This window comes from Oncorhynchus clarkii, chromosome 16, assembly GCF_045791955.1.
Source record: "Oncorhynchus clarkii lewisi isolate Uvic-CL-2024 chromosome 16, UVic_Ocla_1.0, whole genome shotgun sequence".
Classification (NCBI taxonomy): domain Eukaryota; kingdom Metazoa; phylum Chordata; class Actinopteri; order Salmoniformes; family Salmonidae; genus Oncorhynchus; species Oncorhynchus clarkii.
Genome location: NC_092162.1, coordinates 27,205,919 through 27,233,720, shown reverse-complemented (window position 1 = coordinate 27,233,720; position 27,802 = coordinate 27,205,919). Strand labels below are relative to the sequence as shown.

Sequence of the window (27,802 nt, the reverse complement as noted above, 5' to 3'; positions counted from 1 at the left end):
GGCACCTTTTCATCCAAGCTTCTCAATTACTGCCCCTGCAGCCAAAGAAGTTAATAAGCAGGAATTGGATCGTCTCGCTGTGGTTCCCTGACACACGTAGGTTGATGGGGGTGGTATTGTGGGTGACCCAGCCTACAGAGCGGCCGTCCAGTGCTCTAACATCCATGGGAATGGAGAAGGGCTGAAGGGATGTCCAGCTTAGAAGCCAAGGTAGCGTCCATAAATCTCTCAGCCACAGAGTTAATGAGTACCTTGAGAGATTGACTGACTCCCTCATAGCAAAATTGCATGAAAAGTGGTGCGAATAAGGGGAGAGGAAAAGTTCTCCGTGTGGCCCACCAGATTTCTCGCTCCTACCAGTGAGCCAAGTGTTTTAGTGGACAGGTGGAGACGAAATGACCGGTAGTCCTGCTGGAGACAGCCTAGCGCTGTCTAGTTGAATAGGCGACTAGGCAGCCTTCGGGGACTCTCGGGGGAACTCAGGTAGCCTCGGGTTCTCTCGGCAACAGAGACTTCCGGGATGCCTTGGAGGCGAGGTGGAATCCTTGGATGGGCGGGTGAAATCTCCTCTCCTTCCCGTGGCCGCCCATCGAAACGAATGGTCAAGGCAATGAGCGAGTCGAGAGCCGTCAGTAGTTCCCGGTTTGCAAGCTCGTCCTTTACTTCCTCCGATACTCCGTGCAGGTACATGTCAAACAGCGCTTCCGGGTTCCAGGCACACAGTTGCAAATGTGCAGAAATCCACCGCATAGTCTGCCACATTGCGGGAGTCTTGCTGAAGCTGATGTAACTTCCGGGCAGTCTCTCTCCTGGACAATGGAGCATCAAAAACTTTCACCTCTGCCACGAACTCCTCCAGACTGAATCATACGGCCGACTGTTGTACTGCTGTAGCACAGGCGTGAGCCCTCCTGGACATCCGTGTAATGAGCTATGCTATCTTAGAGCGGCCCAAGGTGAAGGAGGAGGGCTGCAGCACAATGATGAGGGAACACTGAGCGAGAAACGCCCAGCAGGCCCGACTCTCCATCGAAGCATTCTGGGGAGAGGTAAGAGGGGTTCTTTGGAAACCGGGGTGACCGGTGAGGCAGTGCTGCTTACAGCCGGGTTATAGAGCTGGGAGGTTACCGTGGTGGTAGGTTGCCTAACAGACAACACACAGAATTGCTCCAGCAATGTGTTCAATGCTTGGTCATGGCATTCGGCCAAGGTCTGGAAGCCATAAATCCATAAATCCATAAGACCCCGAAGCACCTCCTCGTACGTTCCAATGGTGGCTCCTTGGGAGGAGATGCGGTTGTGGAGCTGGTCCGAGTTTGCTGGGTCAGTCATGGCCAGTTCGTTTTAGGTAAGACCCAGATGCAGACAGTGTTGAAGTAACAAAAGTGTATTACTAGGTCAAGGGCAGGCAGAGGTCGGTAATCCAGATAGGGTGCAAAAGGTCCAGAACTGCAGGCACTCTCATAGTCAGAGCAGGCAGGGGTCAATAATCCAGTGTGGTGTGGCAAAGTACAGAACTGCAGGCAGACTCAGGGTAGGCAGACTGGTAAAAACTGGGATAAACTAGAAAACAGGCACTAGAACATACAGGCGCAAGTGGAATACTACTAGTAGGTTTCCCGAAACAAAACGAACTGGCAACAAACAAACAGAGAACACAGGTATAAATACACTGGGGATAATGGGGAAGATTGGCGACATCTGGAAGGGGGTGGAGACAAGCACAAAGACAGGTGAAACAGATCAGGGTGTGACACCACCATATCAATGTAAACTTGGAGTGTGGTTCTCCCATTACAACTTGTCGGGAAAGCATGCAATTTATTAAAATCTACTAATTCCTTTAATTTGCCATCTTAAATAACACTAATAGGTGAGAACAATATATTTTGTGAACAAATGTTTCATTTTCTTGTTATAATGAGGTTGGTAGCAACATGGAAAATCGTTGTGGAAATCTGTTGCAGGTCAAGTCGACTACAAAATCCACAATGCTCTCTATGGTCTGGCTGGCAAGCTAGGTAGCAACAGTGGTCGAAAAAGTACTCAATTGTCATACTTGAGTAAAAGTAAAGATACCTTAATAGAAAATGACTCAAGTAAAAGTCACCCAGTAAAATATTACTTGAGTAAAAGTCTAAAATTATTTGGTTTTAAATATACTTAAGTATCAAAAGTAAAAGTGTAAACCATTTCAAATTCCTTATATTAAGCGAACCAGACAGCATGATTATTTTTTTATTGACGATAGCCAGGGGCACACTCCAACACTCAGACACAATTTACAAATGAAGCATTTGTGTTTAGTTTGTCCTCCAGATCAGAGGCAGTAGCGTAACTAGTTAGCTGTAAAATCGTCTAAACAAACTGCATTAGCAGTTAGCAGATACAATCTCACCATGTCCAACCTGCAGATTGATATGCCTCACAGACAGGAGTCTGACATTCGCAACGACAGATACACTTTTGAGGAGATGGGAAATGTTGCCCATGCTACGTCAATGGGCCGTGTATTGCATTCTGGAAGATTCTGTGACAAGGAGCACTCTCCTTCATGGTATGAATTTGAGTTTATTTTGTGCTAGTTCAAAAAAAACAAATTTGCACGAAGTACAAATTTGCTAATCTTTTCCCGAGATGTGAGATAATGAACTTACTCTCTGTATTATTGTATAGCTCTGGAATCGTGGCGTTACATACATTCGAGGAAAATAAGAACTTTTCTATACATTTCCACTGACTTTGAGAAGGTACTGCGCAATGATTAGCTTAGAAACCGCGTGAAGGGGCATGACAACGTGAACGCGATTGGTCAGCAGTATGTTGGGTGTGGTGTTTTACATTAATTGATTTGATTCCTATCTCGTTTCTATAATAACTCTGTCAACGGCACCAAAAAAATGTAAAATAAAATACCGGCCAGATTGCTGCCTGTTTGAACGCCAATAACTCATGAAACGACGCAGGGAGTGTGCAAAACTGTCATCAAAGGGCAAAGGGTGGCTATTTGAAGAATCTCCAATATAAAATATATTTTGATTTGTTTAACACTTCTTATGGTTACTACGTGATTCCACATGTGTTATTTCATAGTTTTGATGTCTTCACTATTCTACAATGTAGAAAATAGTATAAATAAAGAAAAACCCTTGAATGAGTAGGTGTTCTTAAGCTTTTAGTAGTGTAGATGGATAATTTCAAATATGTTATTGGACCATAAACAGATATGGCTCATTAACCTATACGGTCCAAATAATGATGATCCACGCTTTGAAAATATAATAATTTTTCAACCTTACAAGCAATACAATATATTATTATTTTATGGTGGAAGTTTATAATACGGTTTTCAATACCTCTATGGACCGTAAAGGAAATCACAATACAAACTATCACCCTCATGCACTTAAGGAAATCAGGAATGTCATGGATATGTTGGAACTAGTGGATATATGGAGGCTTAAATTTCCTGATGTCACGTCTACTCCCGCTCGACGTCGCCAGTTTACTAATCACTGGCTCTGACAACCATTACACACACCTGGCACCATCGTTATGCGCACCTGTGACTTATTATCAGACTCTCCTGGACTCCATCACTTTACTGATTACCTCACCTATATCTGTATCTATATCTATACACTTTGGTTCATTCCGCAGACAGTATTAGTTATGTTTCATGTCCAGACGCTGCTCTTGTTTTGTCTCGTTCCATGTCACCCCCTTGCTTCTTGATTCCCAGCATCTCCGTTACACCTGACCTAGGGAGATATGCATGGCGGAAGCTCAATCAAGTTAGTCACCTTGACTACCTTCTATTGTCATTCTCTCTGGCACCAAAAGTTTAAAAAGTGTTGATTGGGGACAGAATGAGGTCAGACCATCAAATAATTGGCATATATATTACTCTGACAGAATTTCCACGTGCGAGAGGATATTGGACATTTTATCAAAGCCTATTGGATGATAAGTTGTTTTTAACTAGGGCAGAAGAATTTATAACTGACTTTTTCCGACATAATATACGTACACAGATCCCCTTAATGTATGGGACACTTTTAAATGTGCCTTTGGAGGCCATGCAATTCAGTACTCATCTCAAAAGCAAAAGTAATTTAGGTCAAGAGTCCATATTAACAAAGGAAAGGGAAGAACAAACAGTACAGATAGCAATCAAAACTGTACCATAAGAGGCTCAGAATAAGTTAGAGGAAAAGCAAAAAGAAATGGAAGAACTTATTCAAGAAGGATCAAGTATAATATATTATAAAAAATAAAGCAAACTCGATGGAATATGGGGGAAAATGCACCAAATAATTGTTTTATCTTTAACATAGACATGCTTCCAAAAATAATTTTCTGAAAGTTGTATATATATATTTTGAAAGAGGAAGTAAAGTACTTTAAGAATATGTTTACATTTGTCTCCATCTCTACGAACCGAAGCTAATTGTATGGATTTCCTTTCTATTAATAATGTAAAATTGACAGCTGTACAGAAAGACTGATGTGAAGGCCAAATTACAGAGGAAGAACTTCTTGACGCAATTAATGCCTTTTAGGTCCGGGAAAACTAGGGCTGGATGGCATACCAGTGGAAGTATACCAACGTTTTTGATATACTCAGGGGGCCGTTATTAGCATGTTTTAACCGCTCATATAAAAATGGTACATTATTAGACACATACCAAGAAGGTTTGATTTCATTATTACTGAAACACAATCCAAGTGGTAAATATAAAGATCCAGTCCATTAAAAATCTTCAGCGTTGTGGTGCAAAAATTATAGGAAAATGCATAGAATTAAAAAGCTATTGTCTGATGTTATACAGTGTAGACAATATAAGACAAGTACTGGAAACAATAGAACACTATGAAAAATATGGGAAACCAGGCCAGGTATTCATAGCTGACTTTAAAAAGGCTTTTGATAAAGTATGACTGGAGTGTGTGTATATACAGTGCCTTGCGAAAGTATTCGGCCCCCTTGAACTTTGCGACCTTTTGCCACATTTCAGGCTTCAAACATAAAGATTTAAACTGTATGTTTTGTGAAGAATCAACAACAAGTGGGACACAATCATGAAGTGGAACAACATTTATTGGATATTTCAAACTTTTTAAACAAATCAAAAACTGAAAAATTGGGCGTGCAAAATTATTCAGCCCCCTTAAGTTAATACTTTGTAGCGCCACCTTTTGCTGCGATTACAGCTGTAAGTCGCTTGGGGTATGTCTCTATCAGTTTTGCACATCGAGAGACTGACATTTTTTCCCATTCCTCCTTGCAAAACAGCTCGAGCTCAGTGAGGTTGGATGGAGAGCATTTGTGAACAGCAGTTTTCAGTTCTTTCCACAGATTCTCGATTGGATTCAGGTCTGGACTTTGACTTGGCCATTCTAACACCTGGATATGTTTATTTTTGAACCATTCCATTGTAGATTTTGCTTTATGTTTTGGATCATTGTCTTGTTGGAAGACAAATCTCCGTCCCAGTCTCAGGTCTTTTGCAGACTCCATCAGGTTTTCTTCCAGAATGGTCCTGTATTTGGCTCCATCCATCTTCCCATCAATTTTAACCATTTTCCCTGTCCCTGCTGAAGAAAAGCAGGCCCAAACCATGATGCTGCCACCACCATGTTTGACAGTGGGCATGGTGTGTTCAGGGTGATGAGCTGTGTTGCTTTTACGCCAAACATAACGTTTTGCATTGTTGCCAAAATGTTCAATTTTGGTTTCATCTGACCAGAGCACCTTCTTCCACATGTTTGGTGTGTCTCCCAGGTGGCTTGTGGCAAACTTTAAACGACACTTTTTATGGATATCTTTAAGAAATGGCTTTCTTCTTGCCACTCTTCCATAAAGGCCAGATTTGTGCAATATACGACTGATTGTTGTCCTATGGACAGAGTCTCCCACCTCAGCTGTAGATCTCTGCAGTTCATCCAGAGTGATCATGGGCCTCTTGGCTGCATCTCTGATCAGTCTTCTCCTTGTATGAGCTGAAAGTTTAGAGGAACGGCCAGGTCTTGGTAGATTTGCAATGGTCTTATACTCCTTCCATTTCAATATTATCGCTTGCACAGTGCTCCTTGGGATGTTTAAAGCTTGGGAAATCTTTTTGTATCCAAATCCGGCTTTAAACTTCTTCACAACAGTATCTCGGACCTGCCTGGTGTGTTCCTTGTTCTTCATGATGCTCTCTGCACTTTTAACGGACCTCTGAGACTATCACAGTGCAGGTGCATTTATACCGAGACTTGATTACACGCAGGTGGATTGTATTTATCATCATTAGTTATTTAGGTCAACATTGGATCATTCAGAGATCCTCAATGAACTTCTGGAGAGAGTTTGCTGCACTGAAAGTAAAGGGGCTGAATAATTTTGCACGCCCAATCTTTCAGTTTTTGATTTGTTAAAAAAGTTTGAAATATCCAATAAATGTCGTTCCACTTCATGATTGTGTCCCACTTGTTGTTGATTCTTCACAAACAAATACAGAACAAGAATAGACTGACAAGTTTCAGAAGAAAGTTATTTGTTTTTGGCCATTTGAGCCTGTAATCAAACCCAGAAATGCTGATCCTCCAGATACTCAACTAGTCTAAAGAAGGCCAGTTTTATTGCTTCCCTAATCAGGACAACCGTTTTCAGCTGTGCTAACATAATTGCAAAAGGGTTTTCTAATGATCAATTAGCCTTTTAAAATGATCAACTTGGATGAGCTAACACAGCGTACCATTGGAACACAGGAGTGATTGTTGCTAATAATGGGCCTCTGTACGCCTATGTAGATATTCCATAGAAAAATCTTCCCTTTCCAGCTTCAATAGTCATTTACAACATTAACAATGTCTACACTGTATTTCTGATCAATTTGATGTCATTTTAAAAACATTTCTAAGTGACCCCAAACTTTTGAACGGTAGTGTATAATTTCTCTTTCCTCCCCAGACCTCCCGACTGTCACCCTCTCCGCAATGCCTTTGCCCTCCCGCGACTCCCCACTCACCCTCTCCTGCGACATCGAGGGCTTCTATCCAGAGGATGTCTCCGTTTCCTGGCTACAGAATGGCACGGAGCTCCCCGCACCTCTGCTGAGCGAGTCGGGCCCGGACGGCACCTTCAGAACCAGGCGCTACTACACCCTGAGCCCCGAGCAGAGGGAGGTAGCCGGGGAGGTAGAGTGTGTCGTCCATCTGCCCAGCGTCACTGAACCTGTGGTCACCTCCGCAGCCCTGGCCGACATCGACCCCATCATAGGTAAGAAAGAGAGGGGGGAGGGGATAGGGAGAAAGAGAGAGAAGAGCGGAAGGGGACAGAGAGAATGTTCACAAATTCAAGAAATCCCAACATTGGGTTTGATCAAATTCTTAGCTGGGTTTCCACCATAACCTGCTCTTAGAAACAGCAGAGGGTGGTAAGAGGTTAGAGAGATGGACCAGTAACCAAAAGGATTACTTAAAGCGTGGACTGAACTGGCCACTGGAGGGCTTCTGGTGTAAATCATTACTAACAATGCTGTTGTTCCCTTGAGCTAGGCACTTAACCCCAAAACTAGCTCTCCATCCAGGGCCGCTGTAAGACGGTTGACCCTGTGCCTCTCAACGTGTGTGTGTGTGTGTGTGTCTGAGGTTGGAGAAAAGGCAGAGAACAAATGTATGTCCTTACCAAAAGGACAATAAAGTATATATTCTATTCATGGCCTGGCCTCAAACATATTCAAACATATTCTACCCTCCTCCCTTGTGTATCTCCTCTCCCAGAGACACAAACTGCGCTGACCAAGTCTGCCAAGGCATCTGTGGCTCTGATGTGCATCTCTCTGGTGCTGGTCTTTCTGCTCTGCTTTGGCTTCTCCTGGAGAAGGCGGGATGGTGAGTAAAACAGAATATTATTTCACTTTATTAATAATGTACATCATATTTAAATATTCATATATTTCCATATGTATCTGAATATAAATACAGTATATAATCAATGATGTGTTCATGCACTGTGTACTGTAATACCTGCTAATGCTATCTTAATGAAAGTAGTATACACAGTATATAGATTGGTTGGTGCAACATATACCGCCGTTCAAAAGTTTGTTGTCAGTTAGAAATTCTTGTTTTTTAAAGAAATGCAAAAAATGTTGTCCATTAAAATAACATCAAATTGATCAGAAATAATATGTTATTGTTGTAAATGACTATTGAAGCTGGAAATTGAATATCTACAGAGGCCCATTATCAGCAACCATTACTCCTGTGTTATAATGGCAGGCAGTGTTAGCTAATCTAAGTTTATAATTTTAAAAAGCTAATTGATAATTAGAAAACCCTTTTGCAATTATGTTAGCACAGCTGAAAACTGTCCTGATTAAAGAAGCAATGAAACTGGCCTTCTTTAAACTTGAAGAGTATCTGGAGCATCACGGTTCAATTCTTGGACCAACTCTCTTCTGTGTACATACATCAATGATGTCGCTCTTGCTGCTGGTGAGTCTCTGATCCACCTCTAAACTCTCCTTCCAGACTCACATCAAACATCTCCAATCCAAAGTTAAATCTAGAATTGGCTTCCTATTTCGCAACAAAGCATCCTTCACTCATACTGCCAAACATACCCTTGTAAAACTGACCATCCTACCGATCCTCGACTTCGGCGATGTCATTTACAAAATAGCCTCCAATACCCTACTCAATAAATTGGATGCAGTCTATCACAGTGCCACCCGTTCTGTCACCAAAGCCCCATATACTACCCATCACTGCGACCTGTACGCTCTCATTGGCTGGCCCTCGCTTCATACTCGTCGCCAAACCCACTGGCTCCAGGTCATCTACAAGACGCTGCTAGGTAAAGTCCCCCCTTATCTCAGCTCGCTGGTCACCATAGCAGCACCCACCTGTAGCACGCGCTCCAGCAGGTATATCTCTCTGGTCACCCCCAAAACCTATTCTTCCTTTGTCTGCCTCTCCTCCCAGTTCTCTGCTGCCAATGAATGACTGGAACGAACTACAAAAATCTCTGCAACTGGAAACACTTATCTCCCTCACTAGCTTTAAGCACCAGCTGTCAGAGCAGCTCACAGATTACTGCACCTGTACATAGCCCATCTATAATTTTGCCCAAACAACTACCTCTCCCCCTACTGTCTTTATTTATTTTGCTACTTTGCACCCCTACTTTGCATATTCATCCACTGCAAATCTACCATTCCAGTGTTTTACTTGCTACAGTGGGGCAAAAAAGTATTTAGTCGGCCACCAATTATGAAAGTTCTCCCACTTAAAAAGATGAGAGGCCTGTAATTTTCATCATAGATAAACAACCAAGACCGACAAAATGAGAGAAAAAATCCAGAAAATCACATTGTAGGATTTTTTATGAATTTATTTGCAAATTATGGTGGAAAATAAGTACATTCATTACATTTTGTGTGTTTTATTTAACTTTTGTACACCTCTGGTGGTCCCGGTCAAAAATGACCGGTCATTAGAAATGAATGGGTGAGACTACAATTTGGGTATAAAATTTAGTTCAGACACATGCCCATTCATCAAATGGACACACTTCCTCTCCCAGACCCCCACATGCATATGTGTTTGAACGCACGCACACACACACCTCACTCCCCTTCTTGGGGTTGCCAATACACAGTTGAAGTTGGAAGTTTACATACACTTCGGTTGGAGTCATTAAAACTTGTTTTTCAACTGTTCCACAAATTTCTTGTTAACAAACTATAGTTTTGGCAAGTCGGTTAGGACATCTACTTTGTGCATGACACAAGTAATTTTTCCACAAATAATGTTTACACACATTATTTCACTTATAATTCACTGTATCACAATTCCAGTGGGTCAGAAGGTTAGATACACTAAGTTGACTGTGCCTTTTAAACAGCTTGGAAAATTCCAGAAAACGATGTCATGGATTTAGAAGCTTCTGATAGGCTAATTGACATCCTTTGAGTCAATTGGAGGTGTACCTGTGGATGTATTTCAAGGCCTACCTTCAAACTCGGTGCCTCTTTGCTTGACATCATGGGAAAATCAAAAGAAATCAGCAAAGACTTCAGAAAAATTTTACATGTCTGGTTTATCCTTGGGAGCAAGTTCCAAATGCCTGAAGGTACCATGTTCATCTGTTCAAACAATAGTACGCAAGTATAAACACCATGGGATCACGCAGCCGTCATACCGCTCAAGAAGGAGATGAGTTCTGTCTCCTAGAGATGAACGTACTTTGGTACAAAAGTGCAAATCAATCCCAGAACAGCAAATTACATTGGGAAGATGCTGGAGGAAACAGGTACAAAAGTATCTGTATCCACAGTAAAACGAGTCCTATATCGACATAACCTGAAAGGCCACTCAGCAAGGAAGAAGCCACGGCTCCAAAACCGGCATAAAAAAGCCAGACTGCGGCTTGCAACTGATCATGGGGACAAAGATCGTACTTTTTGGAGAAATGTCCTCTGGTCTGATGAAACAAAAATACAACTGTTTGGCCATAATGACCATCGTTATGTTTGGAGGAAAAAGAGGGAGGCTTGCAAGCAGAAGATCACCATCCCAACCGTGAAGCACAGGAGTGGCCGCATCATGTTGTTGGGGTGTTTTGCTGCAGGAGGGACTGGTGCACTTCACAAAATAGATGGCTTCATGAGGAAGGAACATTATGTGGATATATTGCAGCAACATCTCAAGTCATCAGTCAGGAAGTTAAAGCTTGGTCGCAAATGGATCTTCCAATTTCACAATGACCCCAAGCATACTTCCAAAGTTGTGGCAAAATGGCTTAAGGACAACCAAGTCAAGGTATTGGAATTGCCATCACAAAGCCCTGACCTTAATCCTATACAAATTTGTGGGCAGAACTGAAAAAGCGTGTGCAAGCAAAGAGGCTTACAAACCTGACTCAGTTACACCAGCTCTGTCAGGAAGAATGGGCCAAAATTCACCCAGCTTATTGTGGGAAGGTTGTGGAAGGCTACCTGAAACGTTTGCGCCAAGTTAAACAATTTAACGGCAATGCTACCAAATACTAAATGAGTGTATGTAATCTTCTGACCCACTGGGAATGTGATGAAAGAAATAAAATCTGAAATAAATCATTCTCTCTACTATTATTCTGACATTTCACATTATTAAAATAAAGTGGTGATCCTACCTGACCAAAGACAGGGAATTTTTATTAGGATTAAATGTCAGGAATTGGGAAACTGAGTTTAAATCTATTTGGCTTAGGTGTATGTAAACTTCTGACTTCAACTGTAATCTTTCCCCCATTAGAACTACACCTGTTGACATTCTCACAAACAATCACAACATTGTTTCAGTAATATATAGAACTTTTCTCTCAGCTCTGGTATATAAAGCTTTTTTGAGGCCTTGCAAACAATTAATTCTGTGGCAGCACAATGACCAAATGATATACTGTATGTGAGGCTCTTGATCATATCTTTGATCACGACACTGGTGAGGAGGAGAGAGGCCAGGAAACTGACAGTGAAGATGCATTAGAGGAGGAAGTGTCAGTAGTTGATGACGACAAAGAATATGATCCAGACCAAGAGACATCCGATGTGAAACAATTTAGTGATGAGAAAGAGGGCCCTGTTGAGGTTTTTGTTACATCCCGGTCCAAAATGGGAATTTGTCCTGGTCTTCATCCCCACCTGAGAGGAGAGGTCGGCTGAAATGTTATCTGGATGACCCCAGAGCCAACGAGATACGCCATATCCCGGGTTGATTACATAAAATCCTGCCACTATTTCGAAACAAATGTCCTCGTTTAACTTTGACACAAAGTAGTCTGTGATAAATAGCACAATGTGTTTAATCTGAGTATTTGTTATAGTCAAAATAATCCATACTTTATGCAACTCAAAAACGAGTTGTATGAGCTCTGGTCAATGAGGCCTACAGGCCATAAATAGCAAATTGAAGTTCAAAACTTCTGTCATTTGAGATGGACTGGTGCTACATATAGAGTCGGTTTCCCGGAAACAGATTAAGACTAGTCCTGGACTAAAAAGCATGTTCAATGGAAATTATTGGCACCCCTGTTTTCAATACCTCACCTTGCGAGGTTAACAGCATTGAGCCTTTCTCTAAAATGTTTTATGAGATTGGAGAACACTTGGGAGGGGTCTTAGACCATTCCTCCATACAGAATATTTCCAGATCCTTGATATATTTTTTCTGTACTTATGGGCTGCCCTCTCCAATTCAAACCACAATGGGCTTTAAGTCCAGAGGCAGAGATGGCCATTGAAAAATGTTTATTTTGTGGTCAATTATGGCATTTCTTTGTGGATTTGGATGTGTGCTTGGGGTTATTGTCTTGCTAAAAGATATACTTGCGGCCAAGTTTCAGCCTCCTGCCAGAGGCAACCAGATTTTTAGCTAACATGTCCTGGTGCTGGGTAGTTCATAATGCTGTTGACCTTGAAGGATAAGTTTTACAATGAAATCTCTATTTTGGATGTAAATGGCATGTTATAGAAAGGTTCAGACACATTGTTTTGGTGACTTCACTTGATTTTGAGAAGCTTACCCCAAACTGCAAATCAACTCCTCATCCTAATTGTGTAGTATGGGTGCCCTTAAAAACATGAACAAATACGTCCTTTTAGAAAAAGCAAAGCTCTCATCATAGTGATGCAGGTCTGTAGTTGTACACATGAAATTGTGTCATTCCGAACTTTATCCGCAATGTCATATTCCCTTTTGTGCAACTAGAGCCATTTCCTCAATACAGCTGTTCCATTCTCCGTGTAGCCTGCTACTACAGGTAACTGCCAAAATAAAGGAAACACCAACATAAAGTGTCTTAATAGGCGTTAACCCAAAATGAGCTGCCAGAACAGCATCAATGCGCCTTGGCATAGATTCTAGACGTGTATAGATTCTTAATGTGTATAAGCGCCCCATGCTTTCAATATGCTTTTCCTTTATTTTGGCAGTTACCTGTAGAATAAGGGAGAGCTATTGCTCAAGTCGCAACAAAATGGAATATAACGCTACGGATAAAGTTCGAAATTACACAATAAAAATGTAAAAATTACGATTTGATTTGATCTTTTATAAACAGTACAATACATACACATACAAATGACAACATCAACTACATCAAACCTGCTCAGACCCACTAACACACAGCCCATCTCCAGCGCCCGCATCATTTTCCGCCACATGGCCTGAAACTGCACCATTTTTTGTTTCTCTAAGTAGCCTACACACTTTCAATATTTAAATAATAACCTATTTTATTTTTCCATTGTGTTAATGATGGCAGATTTATTGATTTCCAAATCTTTAGTATACGCTTTTTTAAAGATAAGTTATGAGAAGAGGATTGTCCAACCCATCGGGTATCTCACTACACGCCACTGTGCCACGTCTTGAAATATGCAGACCGATGGATTAAAAGTACGTTTACATTGTAATACTTCTGACAGCCAACTTTCTTACTCCGCCCACAATTTCTGGACGTTGAAGTATTCCTTGAAAGCATTGGTTAATTAGTCATTATTAGTTTTACACTTAAGACATGACTCTGCTGTTGTGCTGTATAATTTCTGAATTTTGTCTCTTGTATCATACATTCTTGGATATGATCTATGCAAGGTGTTATATATCTTCCCTATCATATGAACATCCTATTCTGACTCAAATAGTATTCCCTCAAGGTTGCACTGATGTCTGAATGATTTCAAAATGAAATGTAGTTACAGTATATGTAACATTTAAGTTGTATGTATTTTAAACCATCTACATTGGTCAGTCCAAAATTACTTTTTAATACTGTCTTGGAAATAAAGGTATTTCCTATTACCAAGTCATTTACAGTTTCTATGCCTTTAGTTTCCATGTGCACCAATTTATTGGTGAATTCTGAAAAGTGGATTGTTTTATAAGGTGTTTTTAGGAAGACATATTGGTTTTTGTCAAATATGTTTTATTTGATTCCATATTGTTATACCGTTCTTACCTATGAAGTTGTTAATGTTCTTAGCTTAATCCTTTGAAAATAGACATGTAAAAATATTCTGGGGATGAGCATGCATGTCTAAAATATGTAACCATTGCTCCTCTTTAGTGCATTTTATATATGTCGCAAGTAAAAGCCTTGGGTAGCGAGTTGATCCAATTCCAAGGTTAAAACCACCCTCAGACTTAGGGAGATGTAAAATGTTCCTTTTTATTCTTCAAATTTTATTTGCCCACACGAACTCTGTTATGACGGAGTAGACTTTTTTGGAGTATACTTTTTCGGTGGGGTAATTGGTATTACTGAAAATAAATACAAAAACTTTGGTTGCCATGCTGTTCTAAAAGAAGTTTATTATACCTGTAAGATTTATTGGAAGATGTATTCTATTTAATTAGATCTGCTTTCATATTTTTGACTAATGGAGTACAATCATCTTTATATATTTTGTTTGTTGTCACTGATTAAGATCCTAAGTAGTTATTTAGTTTTTTCCACCTACATTTTATATCCAGATTTTTTGGTTTATTCAGATTTATTTATTTTTAGCAAAGGGGGTATTGAGTTTTCAATATTGGTCAGGTATATCAAGACCATCATCATCATCATCATCATCATCATCAAACAGCTTTAGTTTATAGGGGCCTCTCGAGTGGCACAGTGGTCTAGCTGAGATCCTGGTTCGAGTCCAGGCTCTGTTGCAGCCGGCCGCGACTGGGAGACCCATGAGGCGGCGCACAATTGGCCCAGCGTCATCCAAGTTAGGGGAGGGTTTGGCCGGCAGGGATGCTCCTGTACCATTGCACACTAGCGACTCCTGTGGCGGGCCGGGTGCAATGCATGCTGACACGGTTGGCAGGTGTACAGTGTTTCCTTTGACACATTGGTGCGGCAGGCTTCTGGGTTAAGCGGGCTTTGTGTCAAGAAGTTGTGTTTCGGAGGACTCTCCTGAGTCCGTTCGGGAGTTGCAGCGATGGGACAAGACTACCAATTTGGATATCACGAAAAAGGGGTAAAAAAAAGGTTTATTTTAATTAATGTTTACCAATACTGTCACGTTTGGATCCTGTCTAATTCTTCTGCAAGTGATTCAATGAGGGGGGATAGGGGACATTCCAGCCTTGTGCCCCTTTCTAAAGCATTTTTTTTCTTTAGGGCATTTATACAAGAAGGCACTCTCCAGTTATACAGTAAGGCACTCTCCAGATTTTCTTGTTTTAAATATAACTGAAATTACTGTTTCATACATGGAACTGGGAATTAGTCAATTGAGTGACGTGTTGTCATTTGTGTAAATAGGGGGGCTACTTTGTCCCAAAATGTTGAATAGAATTATATGGGAAAGCCATCCATTCCTGGTGCTTTTCTCCGCGTGAATGTTTTAACAGTATCTAATATTACTTATTGGGTAAAGATTTTTTATGGACTTTATTTAAGATAGTGATTTATTTTTCTTTCATTTTAATTTCTAAATCAGATTAAATTTTTGCAGAGCATGAGATTGTAATCCCCCTAATATATGCCTTAGCTTCCCAAATTATATCGGGGGTCTGCTTTTCTCTGTTCTCCATGTCTACATTTGTAATGGTAAAAGTGTAGATTTTTTTTTAAATGTATTTAATACATTTCGGGTCCAGAAGATGCGTTCTGTTCATTCTCCAAACTCAGTCGCTAAGTGTATGTTCTATTGCTGTAATTAAATATGATACTGGAGAATGATCCGATCACTATATGATACATTTTTTTATCTAGTAAATTGTTTAGTGCATTTTTGGAAATATAAATGTAGTCAATTCTTCAATAGCTTTTCTTACTTTGAGAAATAAAGGAATAGTATTTTGTAATTAAGTGATAATGTCTGAGAAGACAATTTTTGGAGGATTTATTGGCATGGGTGTTGTTAGGCACGAGGCGAACTTGAGGGCTGGCAAACCGTGCCAATATATCCTCCAAACATCAGCTTCATCACTTTTATACAACGGGTCACCTAAATATTCAAATAATGATTGACATTTTCAATAAAAACTTTATTTTTAATTTATTCAAACTATTTAATAATTCCACAAGATATAGTCCCGATACAAATCTAGGGTTGCTACCCAAGCCGGCTGGTCGTTCGTTCTATCGGTTCGGTTGCTGGAGAAGCGACCCAGTCGTTCAGTCTTTTTGTTCTGTATCTATGAACCCGACCCAGTTGTTCATTCTAAATGTTCCATTGCCATTCTGGCTGACAACATTCTTATCCCTTGCTTGTTAGCTAGCCAGCTACGGCTAATTTACAGTCACATCAAATATTGCAGCCAGAATAACAACAAAGTAACTGCATTTGCATTTGTTTAAGTAGTTATCTAGTGACATTTAATTGGATACATCCATAACAATGAGCTAATGAGGCATGACATCGCCTGGCATAGAAAATGTGCTCGCTTGTCAGGACACTGTTGTTCAGAGTAGCTATCCAACAACACAGCTAACACAATCACTTCAAACTGAAGCTGAAAGACGGCAAACTAGCTGCACTTTGTTTCGTAATTAAAAATCAATTGACATTTCTTTGTAAATATCCATAAAAATGATGCCAGCTGATTCATGATTTCGACTGGTTAAGAAACGCTGGCTGCCTGTCTGTTTCGTCCCGACTCCCGACATGTTCATTACCACAGTATGGGACAGCTGGAGAACGAATTTGAATATTGAAACAATTTTGTAAATGTCAGAGAGACAGACAGCAAGGTTTATACAAATCTATGCTTTTAAAAGCAAAATGTTAGTCTAAAAGAAATGAGATCATGTCTAGATGCTTTTAATAGTGGAGATCAAGTTTATAAATTGCTTGGCTAGGCTGATGAGACAGTGGATTGCACAGTCAGATGGAACAAAGTAAATAGGAATTTTAACGTCATAGATTTATCCGGTGGTGACTTGTGTAATAGACCGTCTGGAATGCGGTTTTAACCAATCAGCATTCAGGATTAGACCCACCCATTGTATATTTGGAAATGAATGCCCTAAAGTTGGTATATCCACACCTCGTGGAAATCTAATTAGCGTAATACACAATTCCTTGTAAAAATCTGTCAGTTTAAGCTAGAGACATCTGCGTCTCAATCCACTGCATCCGCCGATGTCGCACTTCTGCATCTGCCATGAAAGGTGACAGAGCTAGAGCGATATTTGTCAGACCGTGAGACATCCCGAATTCGATCTTCTCACAAAATTGTCTGTGGTGTCCGAACAGTCTGACCGAACACAATGATGCTCTCCATTTTGCTCTACGACCCCCACAAAGTCTTGGGACTGTCTGAAGTTGGTACAGCCGATCTGCCAACTTCTGGCTGTATCATTCAAGCCGTTTGGGTGACACACTAATATGTTAGTGGAAAGGTGAGGCTCTCACAAACACATCAGTTGTTTTGGTCTAAGATGCCCACAGGCCTCACAGGATTCGTCTGAAGGTTCCTAGGTAGCAGTTGAGAAAATTTATGGAAGTAAAGACCGTTTAGTGCCAAAAATAAGGGGTTAAATACATGAAGGGGTATTTAGGGGTTAAATACATCTTTCTTATATCTCTCAGATATCTCTCAGATATAGGACAGACTCATCAGAACAAACTTCCTTTAGGGGGGGGGGACTATCTGATCTTCCATGTAGTGAATCTGTTATTCAATGCGTTTTGTATAGGATAATAGCAGTAAAGCAAAATTATCCTTGGAATGACCTTCTTAAAACAGTTTCATATAGCTTAGTACGGCCAGGTTTAAACAGGGCTTTGACTGTAATGGGATAATAATCTCCAGGGGTCCTGTAAATTATTTGTAGAAATTACATTTTTCAGCCTCTTTGGAGGCTCCCACAATGTACCTTTTTTATTATTACGTCTGTCAATCTAATCAAATGTATAATTTAGGTCACCTGCTAAAATAATATTTCCTATCTGGATTTGATCTAATATAGCTTAGATTTGCCCCGGGTCGGATATTCAATGAGAACAATGTCTATTTTCACCATTTTAAGGTAAAATTCAACATTCAAAAACGTCCTTCTTGGTCAATGTGCTGGGATATAAGGCAAAATTGTATAGTCTTCTTTATCAGGATGCCTACACCTCTGCTGATACAGCAGTAGGTGGCATCATAGGTCTCTCCAACCCAGCTCCTCTTTGAATGTTCATTTTCTGCATTTTATAAATGTAATTCTTGCAAGAGAACCACATCTACTGAGAATATCTTTAAGTGTTTGAGACCCATATGCTTTCTTTTTTCATCGTGGAGCCCGTGCACATTCCCTGTGATAAATTGGATTTTGTTGGTCTTGTATCAAATCAAAGTTAACCTTATCTGTTCCGTCTATCATTGAAAAACCAAGTACAACATTTTAGCAGACATGACATATGAGCGTGGTCGGCATTCCAAAAATGGGAGGATAATAGAATAAAAACATAGTTATTGTAAACATTACATAAATAGAGCATGTGGGCTGAGAAGACATATTTTATGTCTTTGTACTTGAGGCGCCATGCCTTTTTAGGGCTTTTTAGCTTGGACTGACCACCTCGATTCGGTCTTATGTAGCAACATTTGAAATTGTGTTTTTTTGCATTGGATAAAAGTAGAGACTCAGAGCTAGAAAATTGTATATCATACACTGCAGTTGAGGAACAATTGGAAAGAAATTCTGCTTTGAAAGTTGATAAACTTGTAACCCAACTTTTGAGAAAATGGCCCTTGAATGTTTCAATACACCTACTGGAGAGCTCTTCTTTGTCTACACCCACTCAGCATCGCTCACACCCATCTCGTTAAGGATTCACATGTGAGGCCATGTGGTAAACACTAGCTATATATATATATATATATATATATATATATATATATATATATATATATATATATATATATATATATATATATATATATGAAATAAAATCTGTTTATTTGTCAAATGCACAGTATACAGAAGATGTAAACGGTACAGTGAAGTGTTTACTTGCATAGTAGAAATATCAAATACAGAAAGTGTCCAGATAAAAATATTTTATTTATATTTTATCATTATTAGATGATTCTTGTCCGACAAACAGATATAGCCACTCTCCATTCTCATGAATAACCTCCATTATTAACTCTTAGTTGTAAAGACAAACACGGAATAATAATGATTCGATATCCTTTCCTAATCTGTCCAGAACTCTTATTCATTTTAGTCATGAACAAAATAAATACAATTACAGTGTAGTATAATCAAGTCCTTCCTTCTCTCTCTTCCAAACCAAATCTATTGCTCTCCAACACCCCCTTCCTGTTCTCCCCCCCTTACCCCGTCCAAGCCGAGCTCATCCCCACCAATCTTTACTCCCCCTTGCCCCCCCCTCCCCCCTCCCCAATCCAAGCTCTTCCCACCCTTCCATCCTTACCCACACTTGCCCCCCCAAGCCAAGCTTATTACCATCTCCCCTCCTTACCCATCTAGGCCAAGTTTTTCCTGCCTCCCATCTTCTCAAACAAATTTACTTACGACCCTCTACACATCTACTTACTCATCCATTCTCCTTCATTCACACACAACATATACCCTATGCCTCTGCACACCCATTCTCTCTCGCCCTCCTACACATATTCATATTCGCCCTCCTTCACTCTCCCATTTGTATGCAGAGGCATACACACACACACAACATGTACAATTAAATTCTGAATTCTACATACACCTTTGCCAAATGCATTTAAACTCAGTTTTTCATAAATCCTGACATATAATCCAAGTAAAAATTCCCTGTTTTAGGTCAGTTAGGATCACCACTTTATTTTAAGAATGTGAAATGTCAGATTAATACTAGAGATTTTTTTTTATTTCAGCATTTATTTTTCATCACATTCCCAGTGGGTCAGAAGATTACATACACTCAATTACTATTTGGAAGCATTGCCTTTAAATTTAACTCGGGTCAAATGTTTTGGGTAGCCTTCCACAAGCTTCCCACAATAAGTTGGGTGTCACGACTTCCTCCGAAGTCCAGTCCTCTCCTTGTTCGGGCGGCGGTCGTTTATTGTAAGTGCACATTTTCTCTGGTGCGCGACGGGTTTAGTACCCATTTGTTTGTTTTTCTGGATTCCGGTGGTTTTCTGAATAAAACTGCTCCGTTGATTACCCTGTTTTGCTGTCCTGCGCCTGACTTCCCTGCCGCCAGTTACACACTCCCTTACATTGGGTGAATTTTGGCCCATTCCTCCTGGCAGAGCTGGTATAATTGAGTCCGATTTGTAGGCCTCCTTGCTTTTTCAGGCTTTTTCAGTTCTGCCCAAACAATTTCTATAGGATTGAGATCAGGGCTTTGTGATGGCCACTCCAAAACCTTGACTTTGTTGTCCTTTAGCCATTTTGCCACAACTTTGGAAGTATGCTTGGGGTCATTGGCCATTTGGAAGAACAATTTGCGACCAAGCTTTAACTTCCTGACGGATGTCTTGAGACCTTTCAATATATCCACATAATGTTCCTACCTCATGATGCCATCTATTTTGAGAAGTGCACCAGGCCCTCCTGCAGCAAAGCACCCCCACAACATGATGCTGCCACTCCCGTGCTTCACGGTTGGGATGGTGTTCTTCGGCTTGCAAGCCTCCCCCTTTTTCCTCCAAACATAACGATGGTCATTATGGCCAAACACTTCTATTTTTGTTTCATCAGACCAGAGGACATTTCTCCAAAAAGTACGATCTTTGTCCCCATGAGCAGTTGCAATTCGTAGTCTGGCTTTTTTATGCCGGTTTTGGAGCAGTGGCTTCTTCCTTGCTGAGCGGCCTTTCAGGTTATGTTGATATAGGACTCATTTTACTGTGGATATAGATACTTTTGTACCTTTTCCTCCAGCATCTTCACAAGGTCCTTTGCTGTTGTTCTGGCATGGATTTGCACTTTTCGCACCAAAGTACGTTCATTTCTAGGAGACAGAACGCGTCTCCTTCCTGAGCATTATGACGGCTGTGTGGTCCCATGGTGTTTATTCTTGCGTACTATTGTTTGTACCGATGAACGTGGTGGTGCCTTCAGGCATTTGGAAATTGCTCCCAAGGATGAACCAGACTTGTGGAGGTCTACAATTATTTTTCTGAGGTCTTGGCTGATTTCTTTTGATTTTCCCATGATGTCAAGCAAGTTTGAAGGTAGGCCTTGAAATACATCTACAGGTACACCTCCAATTGACTCAAAGGATGTCATTTAGCTTATCAGAATTCTCTAAAGCCATGACATCTTTTTCTGGAATTTTCCAAGCCGTTTAAAGGCACAGTCAACTTAGTGTATGTAAACTTCAGACCCACTGGAATTGTGATAGTGAATACAAAGTGAAATAATCTGTCTGTAAATAATTGTTGGAAAAATTACTTGTGTCATGCACAAAGTAGATGTCCTAACCGACTTGCCAAAACTATAGTTTGTTAACAAGAAATTTGTGGCGTGGTTGAAACACGAGTTTTAATGACTCCAACCTAAGTGTATGTAAACTTCTGACTTCAACTGTACATCAATCAATTATTGACAATGAATGACTTACATGCTATATTTCCTCTTATACTGTATTTTCAGTGTCTGTGTATATCTCATTGGCATTGGCTAATTCTATCGTTACATCCTAGAGAAGAACAGTTACTTGGGGACAATATAGTTTAGATTGTATTAGGGGGAGAGGGAAGGAATATGGTCTCAATTAACGATAAGCTGGTTTTGGGCATCACTGTATGTAGCCTAGTGTTCTTATCAGTTTTTTTTCCCACTTTTACCTCTCCTCAGTGTACTAGGCTCTCTCTCAACTTGCAAGGTTTCCTGCAGCCTGTTCTGGGCTTCATCGGTGCTTGTGTACTCCATTCTCTGTTTCTTCGCCTTCGGGTATGCACAATATTTTCATATTATTATGTCTTGATCAGTTCATCTTCTAAAGTTTGTTTGTTTGTACCTTTTGTTTCCAGAAGGCCAATTTTTGTTATCTTGTTCGTCCACACGCCCACCCTGTATATGCATATCTGACACAATAGACTACTTTCTTTTCGAGCAAATCTTGTTTTTTACAGATTGTAACAATTTGTTTGTTTTGGTGAGCATTGACAGCATTTTAGCTATGCTTTCCTGGATATCCTTTATCTGTGTGTTGCTTTCATTTGCATCTGCAAGTTGTTCTTTGTCTTTTCTTCTAAGGGAAGCCATGGCTCATTGGGTTCGAGGCTCAGCGTCACTTTAATTAAAGATTGGTTCGCTATTGTGTATAACTGACCGCTCACTCTATCCTGTTGCAGTGACCATATTAACACCGTAAAATTGTAAGAGTCATGACCACCGTAAAATTGTACATGACGGTAGAGTTACAGTAATCTCCTCTTATGCACTCTGAACATGTTTTAGCAGTACTCAACTCGTTAATGATTATCAGGTCACTAATAGACTGGTACTCTGGGCTCTATTGTCCCTCTAAGCACTCTGATATCTATGCAAATGAAATTGAAAATCACGTCAAACACTTATCATCAAAACACTATGTGCTTTTAAAACTGACCTCACTGTGATTGATACATTTGAAGTAAGAAGTTCAACAACAGGTTGAAATGGAGTGGAAAAAGTAGGCTTTGAAACAACATCCACAAGGACTAACACAACAAAATGGACAGTGCTTTCTAAGGTGATGATTAATGCAAAAGACCCATATGCATTTTAGAGCGTAGGCATACACAGGCCTATAATTATTGTGCATTTGTATTTGATTTTGAATAGCCTAGTAATGGGGCATTTTTCTAAATATTTTCATGATTAATAGGCTGACAGTTAACTTTAGCAACAGAATATCTCACCACTGTGCATTTCCATCCCCTCCCCTCTCTCCTTAATTTCGTTCTCCAGCGAGAGACAGTTAACAGTTTAATTAAATGTTTCGTTGTTACTAGCGATGTTCCCAAACAGATTTCACTTGGATTCCCTAATTAAGCAATGGGTAGCTGCAGGAATAGGTTTGAGAGACCATGGAATAGCCTACAGAGTTTGGGCAAAATATGACCTGTCGCTTAGCGAAATAACCAGAGTAGCCTACCTGACATGAGTGAAAAGCATGGGCGGGAAAGTGGCCTCCATTCTGTATTCAAGTGCATATGGATGACATACCTTTTTTCTCTTGCATCTGTTCCAGCCCATTTAATGGGCTATTCTAAATCGAAACTAATTTGACATATTAGTAAAGACGAGATATGATCTCTTGAAGAGAGAACAGCTGTGCAGCCTAAGGCAAGGAACAGAGCATAAGCTTTTTTTGCGACTTCTCAAATCATCAATAGCCTATAGTCGCATCATGCAGCCCATATACTGTATCTTTTGATTTCTAAGGCATTTTATGGTTTAAATCCTTCACAACTAAAGTAGCCAAATAACTCAAACTAACATCTAGAACCTGTTTCAAATGATCACTTTTACGCTCAACATAGGCACTTCATATGTGCACTCTCGCTCTGGAATGGGGAAAATATCCTTTCTATTTTTTTCAGCTAAGTTAAATTATATTCTTCTTACTATAAAATCATACAATATAAAATAATGACACCTGACTTATAAGCATGTCGTGTCTGCTAAAGTGTGTTTTTTGATCAGTTTAATACCATGCTTAGGGAATGTGATTTTGGGAAAGAGGTCATCTTAATGGGAGATTTTAACATTAATTATGAAGACAAGTGTTGTAGGAAAACCCTCAAACGAATCACTAATACCTTTGACCTTACACAGCTAGTTAAAGGGCCAACCAGGGTGACTTGTTTCTCTAAAACACAGATTGATTTGGTGTTCAGTAATAAACCAGAGAGAGTGACTAAATCATTCAATATGGTTACTGGGCTGTCTGATCATAATCTGACACTTATAGCCAGAAAGCTGTCTAAGAGCAGGTTTAACCTCTCTACTGTTAGAAAGCCGGATCAACTCAGAATACCTAAGAGTGAATTAAACTATTTTGAAAAAGCAATTAAGGGAATAAACTGGAATGATCTCTTGTCCTATACAGACGTGGAAGCTGATAGTCAGGTTTTTCTATCCACAATCCAGACTACAATAAATGGCTTCCTAAAGAAAATCAAATCCAAACCTGGCCAAAAGAGCACTCTTCCTTGGCTAAATGGAGAAATCTGGAAATTGATGAAAGAACGAGATTATGCTCTAAAAATAGCCCTAAAATCTAAATTAGAGCATGACAGACGTAGGTTTACCATGTTGAGAAATAAGGTGATGAAAGAAATTAGACAGGCCAAGGCAAACTTCTTTATTAACATAATTGGTGAAGCAAAGGGAAATTCTAAATTGATATGGGAGAATCTAAAAAAGTTAACAGGGAAAGACCATAGTAACACTGCAAAAAGACTAGAAATCATGGTGAATAACAATCTAACACAGGATGCAGTCGAAATAGCAATAGCCTTCAATTCCTACTTTATTGACTCTGTCAGGGCACTGACACAGAACCCCTCCACTTGTTTCCTGGGCCCAGTGCTAGTGAATGACACTCAACCTGTCTTCATCATAAGGGAGGTTTCTGAGTCAAAGGTGAACAAGGTGATTAGCTCACTAAAGAACTCTAAAGCCAAAGATGTGTTTGGGATGGACTCTACCTTTCTTAAAAACTACAAAGAGTCACTCATTGGCCCCATTACTAAGGTCACCAACACATCTATTGGTCTCGGTGTGTTTCCAAGGGTATGGAAGTCGGCCATAATAACGGCCATCTTTAAATCAGGCGACCCTGCTGACGTGAGTAACTACAGGCCCATTAGTATACTACCTGTGGTGTCAAAGATTGTTGAAAAGTGTGTAGCAGAACAACTGATTGCCCACCTCAACAACAGCCCCTTCACATTACACTCCATGCAGTTTGGCTTCAGAGCGAAACACTCCACAGAAACGGCCAACTGCTTTCTTCTGGAAAATGTGAAGTCCAAGATGGACAAAGGGGGTGTTGTGGGGGCTGTGTTTCTGGACCTAAGGAAGGCTTTTGATACTGTTAACCATGAGATTCTCATCACAAAATTGTCCAAGTTCAACTTTTCCCCTGATGCCTTGAGATGGATGAAATCATACCTTGAAGGCAGAACTCAGTGTGTCAGAGTGAGCAATGAGCTGTCGCCCACTCGTAGCTATGATGTGGGCGTGCCCCAAGGGTCAATACTGGGGCCCCTCCTGTTCAGCCTGTACATTAATGATCTGCCTTCTGTCTGTACTGGGTCTGAAGTTCAAATGTATGCAGATGATACAGTGATATATGTGCATGCAAAGAGCAAACAACAAGCTGCACAAGAACTCACTACTGTAATGGTCCAGGTTACAAATTGGCTCAGTGACTCGTGTTTGCATCTCAATGTGAAAAAAACTGTTTGCATGTTCTTCACAAAGAGGGCAACAGATGCTACTGAGCCAGATGTCTATGTGTCAGGGGAGAAGCTCCAGGTGGTATCCGATTTTAAGTACCTTGGCATCATACTTGATTCCAACCTCTCTTTTAAAAAGCATGTGAAAAAAGTAATTCAAATAACCAAATTCAACCTAGCTAATTTCCGATTTATACGAAATTGTTTGACTACAGAGGCAGCAAAACTGTACTTCGAAACTATGATACTCCCCCACTTAACATACTGCTTGACTAGTTGGGCCCAAGCTTGCTGTACAACATTAAAACCTATTCAGTCTGTCTACAAACAGGCTCTCAAAGTGCTTGATAGGAAGCCCAATAGCCATCATCATTGTCACATTCTTAGAAAGCATGAGCTCTTGAGTTGGGAAAATCTTGTGCAATACACCGACGCATGTCTTGTATTCAAGATCCTTAATGGCCTGGCTCCCCCTCCACTCAATATTTTTGTTAAACAGAAAACCCAGACATATGGCAGCAGATCCACAAGGTCTGCCATGAGAGGTGACTGTATAGTTCCCCTAAGGAAAAGCACCTTTAGTAAATGTGCATTCTCTGTGAGAGCTTCCCATGTCTGGAATACACTGCCATCAGACACACATAACTGCACCACATATCACACTTTCACAAAATGCTTGAAGACATGGCTAAAGGTCAATCAGATTTGTGAACATGGTCCCTAGCTGTGTGTTGCCGCTTTCCATGTTGTCTGTTGTCTGTAGCTTGTGAGGTGTGGAAACACTTTGTTGCTTTTATGAATTTTGTCTTGCTGCTTTTTGTTTTATGTTGCTCTGTCTGTATGCTACGTCTTGCTTGTCCTATGTTGCTCTGTATGCTATGTCTTGCTTGTCCTATGTTGCTATGTCTTGCTTGTTCTATGCTGCTATTGTCTATATTGTAATTGTTTTTAATAACCTGCCCAGGGACTGCGGTTGAAAATTAGCCGGCTGGCTAAAACCGGCACTTTTACTGAAACGTTGATTAATGTGCACTGTCCCTGTAAAAATAAAAATAAACTCAAAAAAAAAAAATGAACAAACCTCCAGCCTATGGCATGGCACACAGCCAGGTAACATACAGTGGGGCAAAAAAGTATTTAGTCAGCCACCAATTGTGCAAGTTCTCCCACTTAAAAAGATGAGAGAGGCCTGTAATTTTCATCATAGGTACACTTCAACTATGACAGACAAAACGAGAAAAAATGAATCCAGAAAATCACATTGTAGGATGATTTTTTATGAATTTATTTGCAAATTATGGTGGAAAATAAGTATTTGGTCAATAACAAAAGTTTATCTCAATACTTTGTTATATACCCTTTGTTGGCAATGACAGAGGTCAAACGTTTTCTGTAAGTCTTCACAAGGTTTTTACACACTGTTGCTGGTATTTTGGCCCATTCCTCCATGCAGATCTCCTCTAGAGCAGTGATGTTTTGGGGCTGTTGCTGCTAAACACGGGCTTTCAACTCCCTCCAAAGATTTTCTATGGGGTTGAGATCTGGAGACTGGCTAGGCCACTCCAGGACCTTGAAATGCTTCTTACGAAGCCACTCCTTCGTTGCCCGGGCGGTGTGTTTGGGATCATTGTCATGCTGAAAGACCCAGCCACGTTTAATCTTCAATGCCCTTGCTGATGGAAGGAGGTTTTCACTCAAAATCTCACGATACATGGCCCCATTCATTCTTTCATTTACACGGATCAGTCGTCCTGGTCCCTTTGCAGAAAAACAGCCCCAAAGCATGATGTTTCCACCCTCATGCTGACAGTAGGTATGGTGTTCTTTTGATGCAACTCAGCATTCTTTGTCCTCCAAACACGACGAGTTGAGTTTTTACCAAAAAGTAATATTTTGGTTTCATCTGACCATATGACATTCTCCCAATCTTCTTCTGTATCATCCAAATGCTCTCTAGCAAACTTCAGATGGGCCTGGACATGTACTGGCTTAAGCAGGGGGACATGTCTGGCACTGCAGGATTTGAGTCCCTGGCGGCGTAGTGTGTTACTGATGGTAGGCTTTGTTACTTTGGTCCCAGCTCTCTGCAGGTCATTCACTAGGTCCCCCCGTGTGGTTCTGGGATTTTTGCTCACCGTTCTTGTGATCATTTTGACCCCACGGGGTGAGATCTTGCATGGAACCCCAGATCGAGGGAGATTATCAGTGGTCTTGTATGTCTTCCATTTCCTAATAATTTCTCCCACAGTTGATTTCTTCAAACCAAGCTGCTTACCTATTGCAGATTCAGTCTTCCCAGCCTGGTGCAGGTCTACAATTTTGTTTCTGGTGTCCTTTGACAGCTCTTTTTTCTTGGCCATAGTGGAGTTTGGAGTGTGACTGTTTGAGGTTGTGGTCTTTTATACTGATAACAAGTTCAAACAGG

The 27,802-nt window shown here is 40.4% G+C and overlaps 1 protein-coding gene across 1 annotated transcript in view; it reads left to right on the top strand.

Moving 5' to 3' along the window:
- LOC139367292 (uncharacterized) overlaps window positions 1–27,802 on the top strand; it is a 71,344-nt gene that overhangs the window by 14,045 nt on the left and 29,497 nt on the right. Inside the window, exons 4-5 of the mRNA XM_071105517.1 lie at window positions 6,959–7,267; window positions 7,771–7,881. Of these exons, the coding sequence (XP_070961618.1) occupies window positions 6,959–7,267; window positions 7,771–7,881 (420 nt within the window). The remainder of the gene's footprint in view (window positions 1–6,958; window positions 7,268–7,770; window positions 7,882–27,802) is intronic.